The sequence below is a fragment of the Polypterus senegalus genome, chromosome 1 (genome assembly GCF_016835505.1).
Source record: "Polypterus senegalus isolate Bchr_013 chromosome 1, ASM1683550v1, whole genome shotgun sequence".
NCBI lineage: Eukaryota > Metazoa > Chordata > Cladistia > Polypteriformes > Polypteridae > Polypterus > Polypterus senegalus.
The window spans coordinates 214,696,002-214,708,807 of NC_053154.1; the positions used below are offsets into that span (position 1 = coordinate 214,696,002).

General features: G+C 38.5%; 1 protein-coding gene across 7 annotated transcripts in view; it reads left to right on the forward strand.

Annotated features, from left to right (window-relative positions):
- Positions 1 to 12,806, forward strand: part of cdh23 (cadherin-related 23) — a 1,363,918-nt gene that overhangs the window by 158,713 nt on the left and 1,192,399 nt on the right. For all 7 annotated transcript variants that reach the window (XM_039768795.1, XM_039768746.1, XM_039768764.1 and 4 more), the window contains exon 2: positions 9,599 to 9,693. In XM_039768795.1, coding sequence (XP_039624729.1) covers positions 9,621 to 9,693 — 73 coding nt within the window. In that variant the 5' untranslated portion in view covers positions 9,599 to 9,620. The remainder of the gene's footprint in view (positions 1 to 9,598; positions 9,694 to 12,806) is intronic.

Here is a 12,806-nt window from a genome sequence, read left to right on the forward strand (position 1 = left end):
ACTTCCTACAAAGATAGCATTCACTGCCTGTGAACTACCCATCTCACCACTACATCTTTTATGCACCCAGTTCTGAGAACCCATGAATTGGACAGCAATTCAACCAACACCTTTATCATGTGGATGTGCATCCATCACCTTGGTCTTTTCTGCATTTACTGTGAGGCCATTCCTTTCCAAACTAGGTTTCCTATATCTCTATACCTAGTTGAGAATTTCCTTATCAGTAGCACAACATTTAGAATTTAGATGAACTCACACTAAAAAAAGTAACACCTTTTTGTTTTTGATCACATTTTCTAAGAAGAATACCTCCTTCCAAATAATGCAGTGCCTTGAGTTTAGAGTCATCTTTAATAATGATCTTGAACTAGATTACGCATTTTAAAACACTCGATGAATAATAAAGTTTTAAAAAATGGATGAATGACTGGATCTGTAAATAGAGCCTCCTTTCTCACCTTCAAGAGTGGCTCCTTTTTAACAACTATCCATTGTGAAAGAACCGGAACATCAGCGAGCCCCAAACCCCAAAACCAAAACACAGAGTGTCCCAGGTTTAAATAATAGATGTTTTTAATATCCAAAAACAACCTCCACCATGTTGCACAAACATAAAAACAGGTTTAATCTCTATACAAATATTCTCTGTCACCTCTCCTTTCACCACCGCACTGCCCTCCTCTGTTCGAGTGTTGCTCCACGCCTTCCCAGCTCCTACTCGCCTGGATAAGGGAGTGTGGTTCTTTTATTTAGGACCTGGGAATACTTCCAGTGCCAAGGCTACTGCCCGATTGAAGTACTTCCGGGTGACGTGCAAATCCTGTATTTTGGGGGGTGCATCTCTCTTCAGCGCCCCCTTGCAGCACCCACGGACCTCAACAGGGCTGTGCTGCTGGACTACAACCCCCGGCATTCCTTGCTGGTTCCTGAATAGGTACTGATATGGAGGGCTGCTGCCATCTAGCACCTGGGGAGAATAAACAATCCCCAGCGACAGTCCTTCCTTGTCCTCTTCTTCTATCGTGGCCAGAGAAGGAATAAAGTCCATGTCTGTTTGGGACATCTGTCCATTTATTCAGTGCTTCCCGTCCAGGTAAGGGGTCTTCTGGACTCCTGGTCGGGGTGCTCATCCATCCTGTGTACCTGCTACACAATCCAATTCCCAATGGTTATTCTAACAATATTTATTACAGTATGTCCACACAATAGCCTAAGACTATAGGAATTGTGTGAACTGACTGAGATGGTTCTAGTCTGAGATGAGTATGCTAACTGTTGTGTGGCCATTACCATAGCTTGGCCAGAGACTAAACTGATGCCTACAAAGATATGTTGTGAATGCAGAACACGAGCTGAAGAATAACCATTTAAATGTTCAACAAGGTGAAGGGGAACTAAATAATTCACAGCTTAATAAAGTTAGAAAAAGGATTTTGAAATAACATATGGCATACTTAGCAATTGAAATCAGACATAATAACTGGAGTAATGCGGTCATAATGCTTTTTGCATTCTATTGAAGATCTGGGAGAAAATGATTTGAGCTTAATATAAATAAATTGTTAAAGTAATTAGTTCTGCTATAGTTATCTGGTCCAAGATGTGATGTGATGTTATAAATCTTAAAAAACATGTTCCCCTGTTTTAACTTTTGCTCCAGACTATAACTGCTTAACTGAATACTGACCCAACTAATAAGAAAAATGTTTTTTAGATACACAAATGCGAATGTTTTTTCATAGTATATATTGCATCACTTTCACACATACACTGCTATGATGGATGTAGCTTCACCAAATGTATATGGCTATTTTATTTGCATGAAGTTCTTTAGTCGTGGCCACCATAAAAACCATTTGGAATTGATACAGACAGCAAAATATTGTGTTGGAAATGTCAAGCATTCATATTTAGTGGTGTCTGTTGACACACAGTGGATTAGGAAACCAGTAAATGAATCCCTAGGCCACCTCCAATATTGAACGGATGCTGCCTGAGCTGAGATAGTTATAGTAATGGAGGCCTTGGCTGAAAGTGCCGGCAGACAATAACCCACCTTGGGAGGTTGCACGGCTAGCCGAAGATTACACAGTGAATCGTGTCAAATGGTGAACCTGCCCCGGAATTAGTAAGGTCAAGAGGCACTACATAACCACACAGTAAAAGTGCTGTCGCCAACAGAAGTGAAGCAGTATAAGTCTTATTTGTTTGTACACTTCTGTGGGATACCTGCAGGTGTATTCCCCTAAGATAAAACTGCAAGTAAAAAGACCAGTTGTCTAATTTTAAAACATTTATGCTGAGCAGCTAGGCAGTTAAGGCATTTTGCACATATGTGTGCCTGCAAATCACACAGCAAGGAGTATAAATCTGGGAAAATAAGTATTCATCCTATTACTGTGAGGCCACATCTGGAACGTCTATGCAGTTAATTTCTCACAGCGTAGAACATGTGCTTTTAAAAAAGGGGGCAAAGTTCGGATTTTTCTTCTGCTTTGGGAGTCATGAAAATGGAAGACAAAAGGCCTGACTTAATTGAAATGTAGACCCTAGCAACATACTGCCACCTGAGCCACCATGGTGCCTAAGCCAAAAAAGGCCATAATTTGAATCTGAGTGGAGGGAGTAGAGAACAGAAAACACACAAGAGGAATTTGTGGAAATAGAGATCAATAACATCTAAATGAACTTATTGAACCCCAGCGGGTCCTGTCTCATTCTCCATTCTTGTTACTTTTACAAAAACAGCTTTAATAATCTGGAGCTGAGATGTCTAGCTATATTCCTAGCGGTCCACAGTGGCTGATAGTCTTCACTCCAATAAGGTGAATTAAATTAACTACCTTAATTTAAAAAAAAAACAATTAATAAAGACCTATTTCAAATCCCTTAAATAATTCTGTTAACTGTAATCCTTTTGCAATTATGCGTCTTCTCCCTGCCTGTTTCTACATTGGATCCTGTGCATCGAACATCAGCTTACAGTCTCCCTCATTTAATGTACAACCAGCAAGGCATTTAATTTCTTCAAGGAACATGAACAGAGGCAGCTCCCTTAGGTCTCCTACTAGTCTTTTCTGATAAACTTCTGGGTTAAGGAGATTTTTTTGGGTGTCATTGAATATGCTCTGTGATGAACTAATGTCCTGTCCAGCTTTTAGTTTCTACCTTTTGCCCAGTGCTTTGGCACATTGCAGCTCTGAACAACCAAAAGCAAGTCAGAAAGTGGGCAGGCGTGTTGAGAAAATGGATAGATGAATTAATATGTGCACGCACATGACAATGTGCAATAGCTGATTAAGCAGAAGTTCATTTATTGTCACTTGTATCTGCCTAGGCTGGCTTTTCATAATTATGCAAACAGAATGAAAACAGCAGGTCCTTCTCAGTCAATTACAGTTGCCGTGTGTGTGAGCGTTTAAGATGGACATGACTTGAGAACCTAGAAAGAAACACCGATAAGTACCTTTAAACCCTATAGTCAAAATACCAATATAACATTACAAAAGTATACGGAAGCCCAAAAGCTTTAAACAAATGTAAAGCTACAGCCAGAATTCCATTCCCAAATCAACTTAAAAGCTCTGAGTGGACATTTAACAAGTTTCTTTTAGATGTTTTGATTGCCTGGAATGACATCCACCCCTCCTTTTGTTAGGGTCAGCATTAGGAATCACTCCTGGATTAGACATCAGTCTACCACCCCCTACAATGCATTGTCATTTTATAGGAACAAACTAGCCTAAAAGCTGTGCCCCATTACATGACTTTTCCAGTGACCTTTCAATTGTAGAAGTTACATAAGCTTAGCACTCCCATAACTTCCAGCTATGCATTGTGACGTATTCAATGACTTAGTCCAACCAGTCTGCCCTAAGTTGTAGTGGTGGGCTCTGAGTGTGAGAGAGCAGACAGCCAATGAGCATTCACGAAGTAGTACAGTACATGTAATGCAACTATGTGGGATAAGGAACAAGGGTGTTTTGGAACTCATGAACAGAAGGGAGGCCGTGTCTAATGTCTCAATAGAATCTGTGATAGAAAGGCAAAAAGAAAGAGAAAGGGCTGATTTTGCCATACCTGTAAACCATTTGTGTGGGCACTTGGCTGTCAGAAGAAGGGGCGAGCTTGCAATACTTTGGAAATGTGAAATTGTACTGGAATGTTGTCACACGATTTCTAGACACTTTAATTGACATATTCAGGCAATGAGACTAGCAACTGTAGTCGTCAGGTCTCACATCTCCATGTAGAAGTTTGGTAATGTGACATTGGCTTTACATACATTTTAGGTTGTGTGACGAAATTTAACATACAGTACAGTACCTTGAAAAAACCACACACAAAGATAGAGAGAACATATAAACTGTACACTGATAGTTGGAATCAGTCTTTGAGCCTAAAATAGTAGAGCAGTGAGGTGGAAGTTCTACCCTTGCACCTCCTTCCTCCCTGCCAAAGTGGCGTATTTCATGAATGCATCTGTTACTTACAGCAAACTGTGTATGCCTAAGGGGTGCCACATAGTTCGGCAGGCATGACGTGGCCACACTCTCATGCACACTGACGTACAGTTTGCATATGTGCGTTTTTGCTGCTCTGTGAAAATTGCCATGATGGTTGTTTGCAGGCTGTGTATAGTCAATGAGAACCACAGAATCTGGTTTGCATGCATGTGCTATTGTAATTTTAGGTCAGCGATTTAGAAGAAACGTGAAGATGCAGTTGATTTGTCACTTAGTTTGTGAAAAAAACAATCAGAGAATGGCTCTACTGTAATTGTTTTCATGGACTAGTAATTATTTTTTTTATTTTCTAGTATAGGTGAGAGGTTAATGTTATGCCACAATGGGTAGTATTGTCTTCTCCAAATTGTCCACAAAGAACGATCTCTACCAAATGCATTCACTTGAAATGAGAAACTCACATTTATCATTTGTACCATAGCAGAACTGACATCAAAATTTCATTATTTGTATTGCTGCTCTGCTTATGCAGAAGTATTAAATGACCCTAAAACGCATCGCCTAGCTCATATTTGTAACTCTCTGATAATTACAGTCCATACATTCTTCCATCCATCCTCTTCCCTTGCTTATCAAACACCCCATAAAGTCAAGAACTAACTGTTGTTGGAATGCCAGTCTCTCAAGGCTTCCCCAATCTCCCTACAGGACAGCTTAAAGTCACAAATTAGCTTGTGTTAAGATTCCTGAAGTTACAGCATAATATGAAATCTTCAAGAACAAACTAGAGATTTTGCATGCTATGCTCAGAAGGCACCCCTATGCTCACAGTCTCCATGAGCCAGCACCACGTAAAAAGTTTCTCAAGTTTGACTTCTGTGAAATCTATAAAGAACATCACATTCTCCCTTGAAATACTTTCCTTGAGATTAAAACATATTTCACATCTTAATTAGTCAGTTATTGTGCTGTGAAATAACCCTTCATATCTTTTTTGTAGCATAAAAGCAGGATATTGTTCTGCTTAATGAAATTAAACCTTATGACATCCCGTTAAACAAAATGAGCCATTTTACTTTTCTGATATAGGCAATGAAGCATCCTACTGTACAAAGTGATCATCACATCCTATAAAATTAACATCTATTCTTTTTCAAAAGAACAAATAGCCTTTGTGATGTGGAGAATATATTCTAATTGCATCTTCTTATTTGAAATTTATTGCTATGTTTGATCACATTAGAAAATGAAACCCCAACATACTATATAATGTTTGCTTTCTATTCTTTTTCCCTTTTTTCTCTTATCTGCTGGCTACTAAATTCACTTATACGCAGGGCCAGTGCCACCATTAAGGCAAATTAGGCATTCACCTAGGGTGCAGATCATAAGCTGCACGGGTTAGCTACCAAACAGTCAGTTGGCACACTAATAATAAGGGCTCAAAGTAATCTAGCACTGCTTATATGCCAACCTTTATTACAACATTTTATATAATGTTGTCTTTAAAAGGAATACATGTTTGCTCAAAAATATAAATTTTAATTTACTGTATAAACATGTAAAATTTTGGCCTGCACTTTCAGCTTTTTTTTTTTTTTTAAAGGAAGGTGAATTGAATACTTAAATTGTGATCAGCTCCAACAGTATTGGACGCACCCAGCCCTGAATGGGATGCCAGTCCATCATTTAACACACTCAATAACACAACTATGGACCATTTAATCTTATAGTGGAAAGCTTCCACATAGATGTGGGAACAAGGTACAAAATACCTATAAAACAGTAGCCAAGACCACAAATGAACCCTGTCAGGAAGCTCCATTAACCAATGTGCCACCTAGGCTGATAAAAATTACAAATAGTATTATCTTCCATCTCATTTCTGAACCAGCTTTGTCTAGTATAGAGTGAGACACCTTTAAGGAAGCTTCAGTCTATCATCCATCATCCATCTGTTTATAGAATCCATCCACTTGTTTTCTAACCCACTTAATTCAATTCTACAGCATCACATGGAGCTGGAGTCCATACTAAGTTTATTAGCAGATGATCGGTGGTTTATCCAGTCTGTCAGAGAGAAGTTCACACATTATGACATGAGAGAGTTTAGACTGGACTGAACTGTCTTTTGGCTGTGGTAGAAAAACTAAATGATCTATTGAATAATGGAACAAAGGAATAATGGCACACTGATATTGACTACGCCAGAATTCAGGTAAAGTCTCCTGAAGCTGCAAGAATTGCCACTTTGTTATCCTAGTCTATTGTTATTATATCTGTTCTGGTTGCTGATGTCATTAGGCATTTCATAGTGACACAGTGATCAGTAATACAATCTCGGACAAGGATTAAGTTCCCAGTACAGTCGGTTCCTATTTAATCATTGCACATTCTCCCTCTGTTCAAACTAATAATGGTTCTTTAATGGCTTTTTGTGATTCTTTACTGGTTTGTATGGTTCATTGTAGAACCATTGCTTGACCAAGCACCATTTCATTCTGGTAAGGGTTCCTTACATATGACAATGGTTCTTTGTGCTTTGAAAAAGTTTCAAATATGTAGAGAAAGAAAAAACTGAAATCTTTAGTGTTAGGCTACCTAGCGGGATACTAACAGATTAAGAAAACTAGTACTTAACCTGTGTTACATACGTATGCAGCAAGAGCCCTTCTAAAATCATGAGCCATTGGTATTTCACAAATCTGTAACCATGTAGGAGCCTGTTATAGATCTAAATAAATAAAGGTAATTTCTGGAACCTTTATATGGATGGGTCTTTCTGGAACCTCAAATGGTTACCCCATGGCATCGCTCTGAAGAACCACTCCAGCACCTCTATTTTTAAGAGTGTCTTGCTATATTGCAGATAAAAAATATATTTTGATAACTTGGAATTAGCTCTGTTTTATAATATGTGTGTTATGGACTGCTTCCTTTGTCAGCCTGGCATTTGAAAATGTTTTGTACCGGACTCTGTCATATTGTCATGATTCATTGATAACATCAAGAGATAACAATCATTACTTATCATTAAATATAAGAAATCACCATTCTCATAATCTGCTTAATCAGAAGTGTTGTGTTTGTATATGATAGGGGTTATTGTTGTTGCTATTTGTTATATGTATTTCTTGATCTATAAAACTGAATTTCCACCTTGGGATAAATAATGTTCTATCTATCCATCTATCAAATCCTTCAAAGCCTAAAAGTGCAACGATTTTATGTGATTGTTTATGTCACATTTTTTGTCACGCTTCGAATCAGGCTTATTTTAAAACCTACATATATATGTTTCTTATCATTATTTTCAGAGTGTATCGAACTTTAATGTGATGTTGTTGGATTTTCAGATTCTTATTCTATTTTTAAATTATAAGATAAAAAATCTTATAAAATATCAAGAACTCGCGTCCCACATGACGAGACTTTGTGCCAAGAGATTTAACCACGCCCGGGGGCCGGAAATAAAAGACAAAGAGTAGAGAGACAAAGACAACAGCTGTACAGGCTTTTAAATGTTTGAAGTGCAGTGTGAGATGCAGGTCACTCGACACAGCAGCAGCTGATCGAGCAAAGAGGAGATAAAAAAAAAAACTGTATTTGTTTCCCATTGTATCACCATTTAAGAGGGGGTTTTGGAGTGACCGTCTCCTTGGGGTACGTTCAGCCCCCCTCTTCACAACTTGAGTGGCAGAGATGCAAGTTGGCTTGCACATAGCACAGGCCAGGGGGGTTGGCAAGCGAAGCGACCAGAGGGTAAACCCCATAGTATTACATACAAGGCTGTTTGTTTATTGATCAATTAAAGATTATTTATCATAGAATTTATATGTGGAGTAGGAGGAGTGTACTGGGGGAGTAGTGGTGGGTAAATTAAATTAGTAACTGTTTCTTTCTTGTGAAATTGATGATTATTTATTACCTGTATTGATGTGGTGTTTTTTTTTTTGTCTATTATTGAGCAAAATAAAATTTATTTCAAAAATACATAGAAATGCAGTTTCATTTGCAAATGGGATAGCTGTGCTAAAGAGTCTGATTTTTTTGATCTCCCCCAAAATTAATTTTCCACTTGAGCAGTATCTGTCTGTCTGTCTGTCTAAAACATTTTACTCTATCCTAGTAATAATAAATAATACATAAATAATACAGAAGTAACATTTTGAGCCAGATTGATTATATGTAATTTTGGGCTGCACTTCGGAGTCTGTAATGGACTGTTAAGGGTGAGATCATGTCTTTTGCTTCTTGTTGACTCCCTTGTGAGCCCAAAAGGGTTAAGTGGATATGAAAAACAGCAATCAATCGATCATTTAGCGCCCATTTGATAAGGTTCTTCTGCCCTTCCTCTTGGTTGTTTTCCCACAGAAAGCCCTTTTGTGACCTGAAAACGGCTTCATTATGCCTCTGAGGCTTCCTCTATGTCGCCCCGTCTTTTTTTTTTTTTTGGTCTATGAGTCCTCTTGGCATGTCTGTGTTTCTCCGGCTGTTTGTGACTCTGACTTGAATTGCCTTCCCACCTAACATTTTTCCAGAGGCTGAAGGAAGAACTGCTTGCATGCTGTGCTGGGGGGTTGATTAGCATGCCAATTTTCAGCTGTTCTTTATTTTGATTGCTTTTGATGCTTCACCTAGACACAACTCCTACTTCGAGTCATATTGTTTCCTATTATTATAGAATTTTTTTTATAATGTTGTCTTCTTAATGTTGAATGCAATGTCAATATATTCCATTAATTGTAATTTGTTTGATTTATTGTGCTCACATTTTAATACTATTGAAAAATACTTGATAGTGGTGACACTATAAGAAGGGTAATTTGAATTTAATAATATCCAGCATTTGTGTACTAAATGTGTCTGAGTCACAAATGGATTATGCAATTGCTAGACTTTTAATATCTGCGTGGAGTCACTGAAAAGGCTATACATGAGCTATTAGTAAGAATCATGTGGCTTTGTGATTCTGTGGTAACAATTATCATTTGCATACCATCATGTGTGATTTTGACATTTTTTTTAAAAAATGGCAATTGTGATTGCTCACACTTTGAGAATCACTTTGATATTATAGTAGTGGGATGTTTAACAGCATTTTTTTTTTACTTTGTTCTTTTTCACAGAAAGCTGCTATATACACCAGGAATGGAGTTGTGTCAGACTTGGACAGTCAGACAGCTTGTCTTGTCACTTCTGATATTGCACTGCATCAATCCAGGTGAGCCATGACTGCCTCCTAACACCCCCCCATCTGATAGACCTGTCGGACTGGGTGGCAGCCCTCCGCAGCCTGCCGTGTAAACGGAGACGCCAGCAATGAAGTGTACATCTGAGCGGAAGGGAAAGTTATTAAGTGTGTGTCACCACTGCTTTAGATCAATGTGTGCTTGGGATTTTGGTGGCCCACCTTGTTTGGTAAGGGCGACCCCACAAAAGTATTACATTAATGTCTCCTTGAGTGGGAGTGAAGTCTCTTCACTTTGAAGGAAAACAAATAGGAATAGGAACTCACTGAGGCTTAGGAAATGAGAACAAAGTAAAAGAATAAAATTATGTGCAATGTTATAAAAAGACTTCAACTGTCATCATGAGCCTAGATGAGAAAATTGCTTTTCAGAGCTATGAAAAGGGCAGCCAGTAGCACAGAGCTTTGCACTGTTGTTTCAGGAGACTGGGCCCAGTTCCTGACTCTTTGTGGAATTTGCATATTCTCCCCATGCCTGTTGGGCTTTTCCTGTAGGGATTCTGATTTTCTTTCCATATCTCAAAAGTGTGCTAGTTAAACTTATTTTGAAACTAAAAGTACCCAGTGTACATAAATGGGCCTTCCAGTGGACCATAGGCACACACATAGGTGGTTTTAGACGGGGGCCAACAGGGGCCAGTGCCCCTGTAGAACTGGCCCTGGCCCCTGTGCCGAAGAGATAAAACTTTAATTACAGTGATGTTCTGTGCCCCCATGAAAACACTGGCCCCTCTGATAAAATTGGTCTGGAACCACCACTGGGCACACAATACCATACCAACAGCCTCTACCTCCCATGACTTTGGGTGTTGCATGAATTCTGGAATATATTTGACATTTCCATGTGGTACAATTAAAACCAAGTGTTAGAAGAGAGATGCCTACAATTACATTTAAAAAAATTATCAAAGGATGAATTTATATTATTCTGAAGGTGTACAGTAAATATTAAAAATTATGCAAAGAATTTGTCAACATTTTGTTGACAACTATTTTATTGATATTCCATCACTTGACATTAGACAGTGGTGGAATTATAATAATAAATGCTTATCAAAATGTGGGCAATGTGTTATAAAGGTACTAAATGGCCAAACAAAGTGATGGTGCTTAACAGATTTACCCGTGGGCAGCAAACAATGTTAGAAATAGTAGAGCTCTTAGCATTTCACTACACATTTTATCAAAATATCCAGACATTTTTTGTGCCTTCTTTGTCCATTTTTGGTGATGGGGCCAAGCGCATATGCTTTTGCATTAGACGAGATGCAACGCAGATAAGAAAATATGGTGCAGACGAGAACAATGTGATCTGCCCAGTTCATTATTTTAAAGACTCTTGGGGGGTGAAAATGCAGATTCAGAACTGTCTGTCAAAGAATTTCACAAAGTTATTGCAAGCAACACGAGATGGCTTTGCAGAATCAAGACTAACTAGAATTTTGACTATTGATGTGCCCTAACTCCATCCTTTCACTAATTTCTTGAATTTTCTTACTCCATTATCTGATTGGAGGAACCTAAGTCTATTTCAACAACCCTAAATAAAATATCAGTCCATCACAAGGCATAGTCACACAGATACCTGGCCAGTTTAATAATCGTCAATTAACTTGACACCCACATATTTGAGATATAAAAGAGACTGGGAGAACAAGCACACTACAACTTGGTAGTGATTTAAGATGACAATCAAAGCTGGCCACTGAGATTGTGATGCATCAATAATAATAATAGATTACATTTATAAAGGGTTTTTCTTGTTACACGAAGTACTTCACTTAGACAGAGGGGAGCCACTTCTACCACCAAGAATGTATAGCACCCACCTGGATAATGCCACAGCAGCCATTATTGTGCCAATATGCTTACCACACATTAGCTATTAGGTTGTGAGTAGGTGTGAGAGATACTTTGCCAATTAGAGACGGGAAGTGATTAGGGGACCAGAACAGACAAAGCCTTGATGGGCAGTTTAGCCAGGACATCAGGATAAACCCTACTCTTTTCTAAAGATGTACTGGAATCTTTAATGACCACAGAGAGTCAGGATGGGTGCACGTCTCATTCAAAGGAGCAAGGAAAGGCATAAGTACTAGATCTATCTATCTATCTATCTATCTATCTATCTATCTATCTATCTATCTAGAAGTACAATTAACAACATCCATCCATTCATTCTCCAACCTGCTATATCCTAACTACAGGGTCACAGGGGTCTGCTGGAGCCCATCCCAGCCAACACAGGGCGCAAGGCAGGAAACAAACCCCAGGCAGGGCGCCAGCCCACCGCAGCAATTAACAACATGCTTCCCTTAAATGGATTTTACAGAGTAAAAATCAGTAAAAAATGAAATGAAAATTAATCTCACTATATCTTTTTCGTTTGTAGAGAACTTTAAGATAAAAATAAAAGAATTGTTCAAATAAAAAACAAGAAGTGCTATTAAGAAATACTTAGAAAACCTTAGTAAAGACTATCTACAATAGTATATACCTCACTCTGGAGATAAAATACAACTTATTTTTCATGTAGCGCCCTTCACTGACTGCAGGCACAGAATGCTGTGAACAATTCTCAGTTAAAATGCAAGTTTAGATGAAACTAATTAATAATAAGGAACTGTTAAACGTGTAAATGCAGATTTGTTTAAACACACAGAGAACAAGGTAGATATTGATTAAATTGATAAATGGAAACGATCAATATTTTTTTTTTGGTCCTTTATTTCACCTCATACAATTTCTTGTATTAGGAATTTGTTAGTTTTCGCATACCCCCTGGGGTCAGAGAGCAGGGTCAGCCATTGTACAGTGCCCCTGGAGCCATTGAAGGTTAAGGGTCTTGCTCAAGGGCCCAGCAGAGTAGGATCTCGTTTGGCAGTGACAGAAATTCGAACCGGCAACCTTAGGGATACCAGTGCAGATCCTTAGCCTCAGAGCCACCTCTGTTTGTCCATTAATTAACTGATGAATTATGGCCAGTTGACAACAAAGGAGATTAAAATTGTAAAAGAGAAAATCAAAAACAGACTCACTGTCCTGGCCAACTGGCTGCCTACTCCCTCCTGCATTTTCCATAGTTA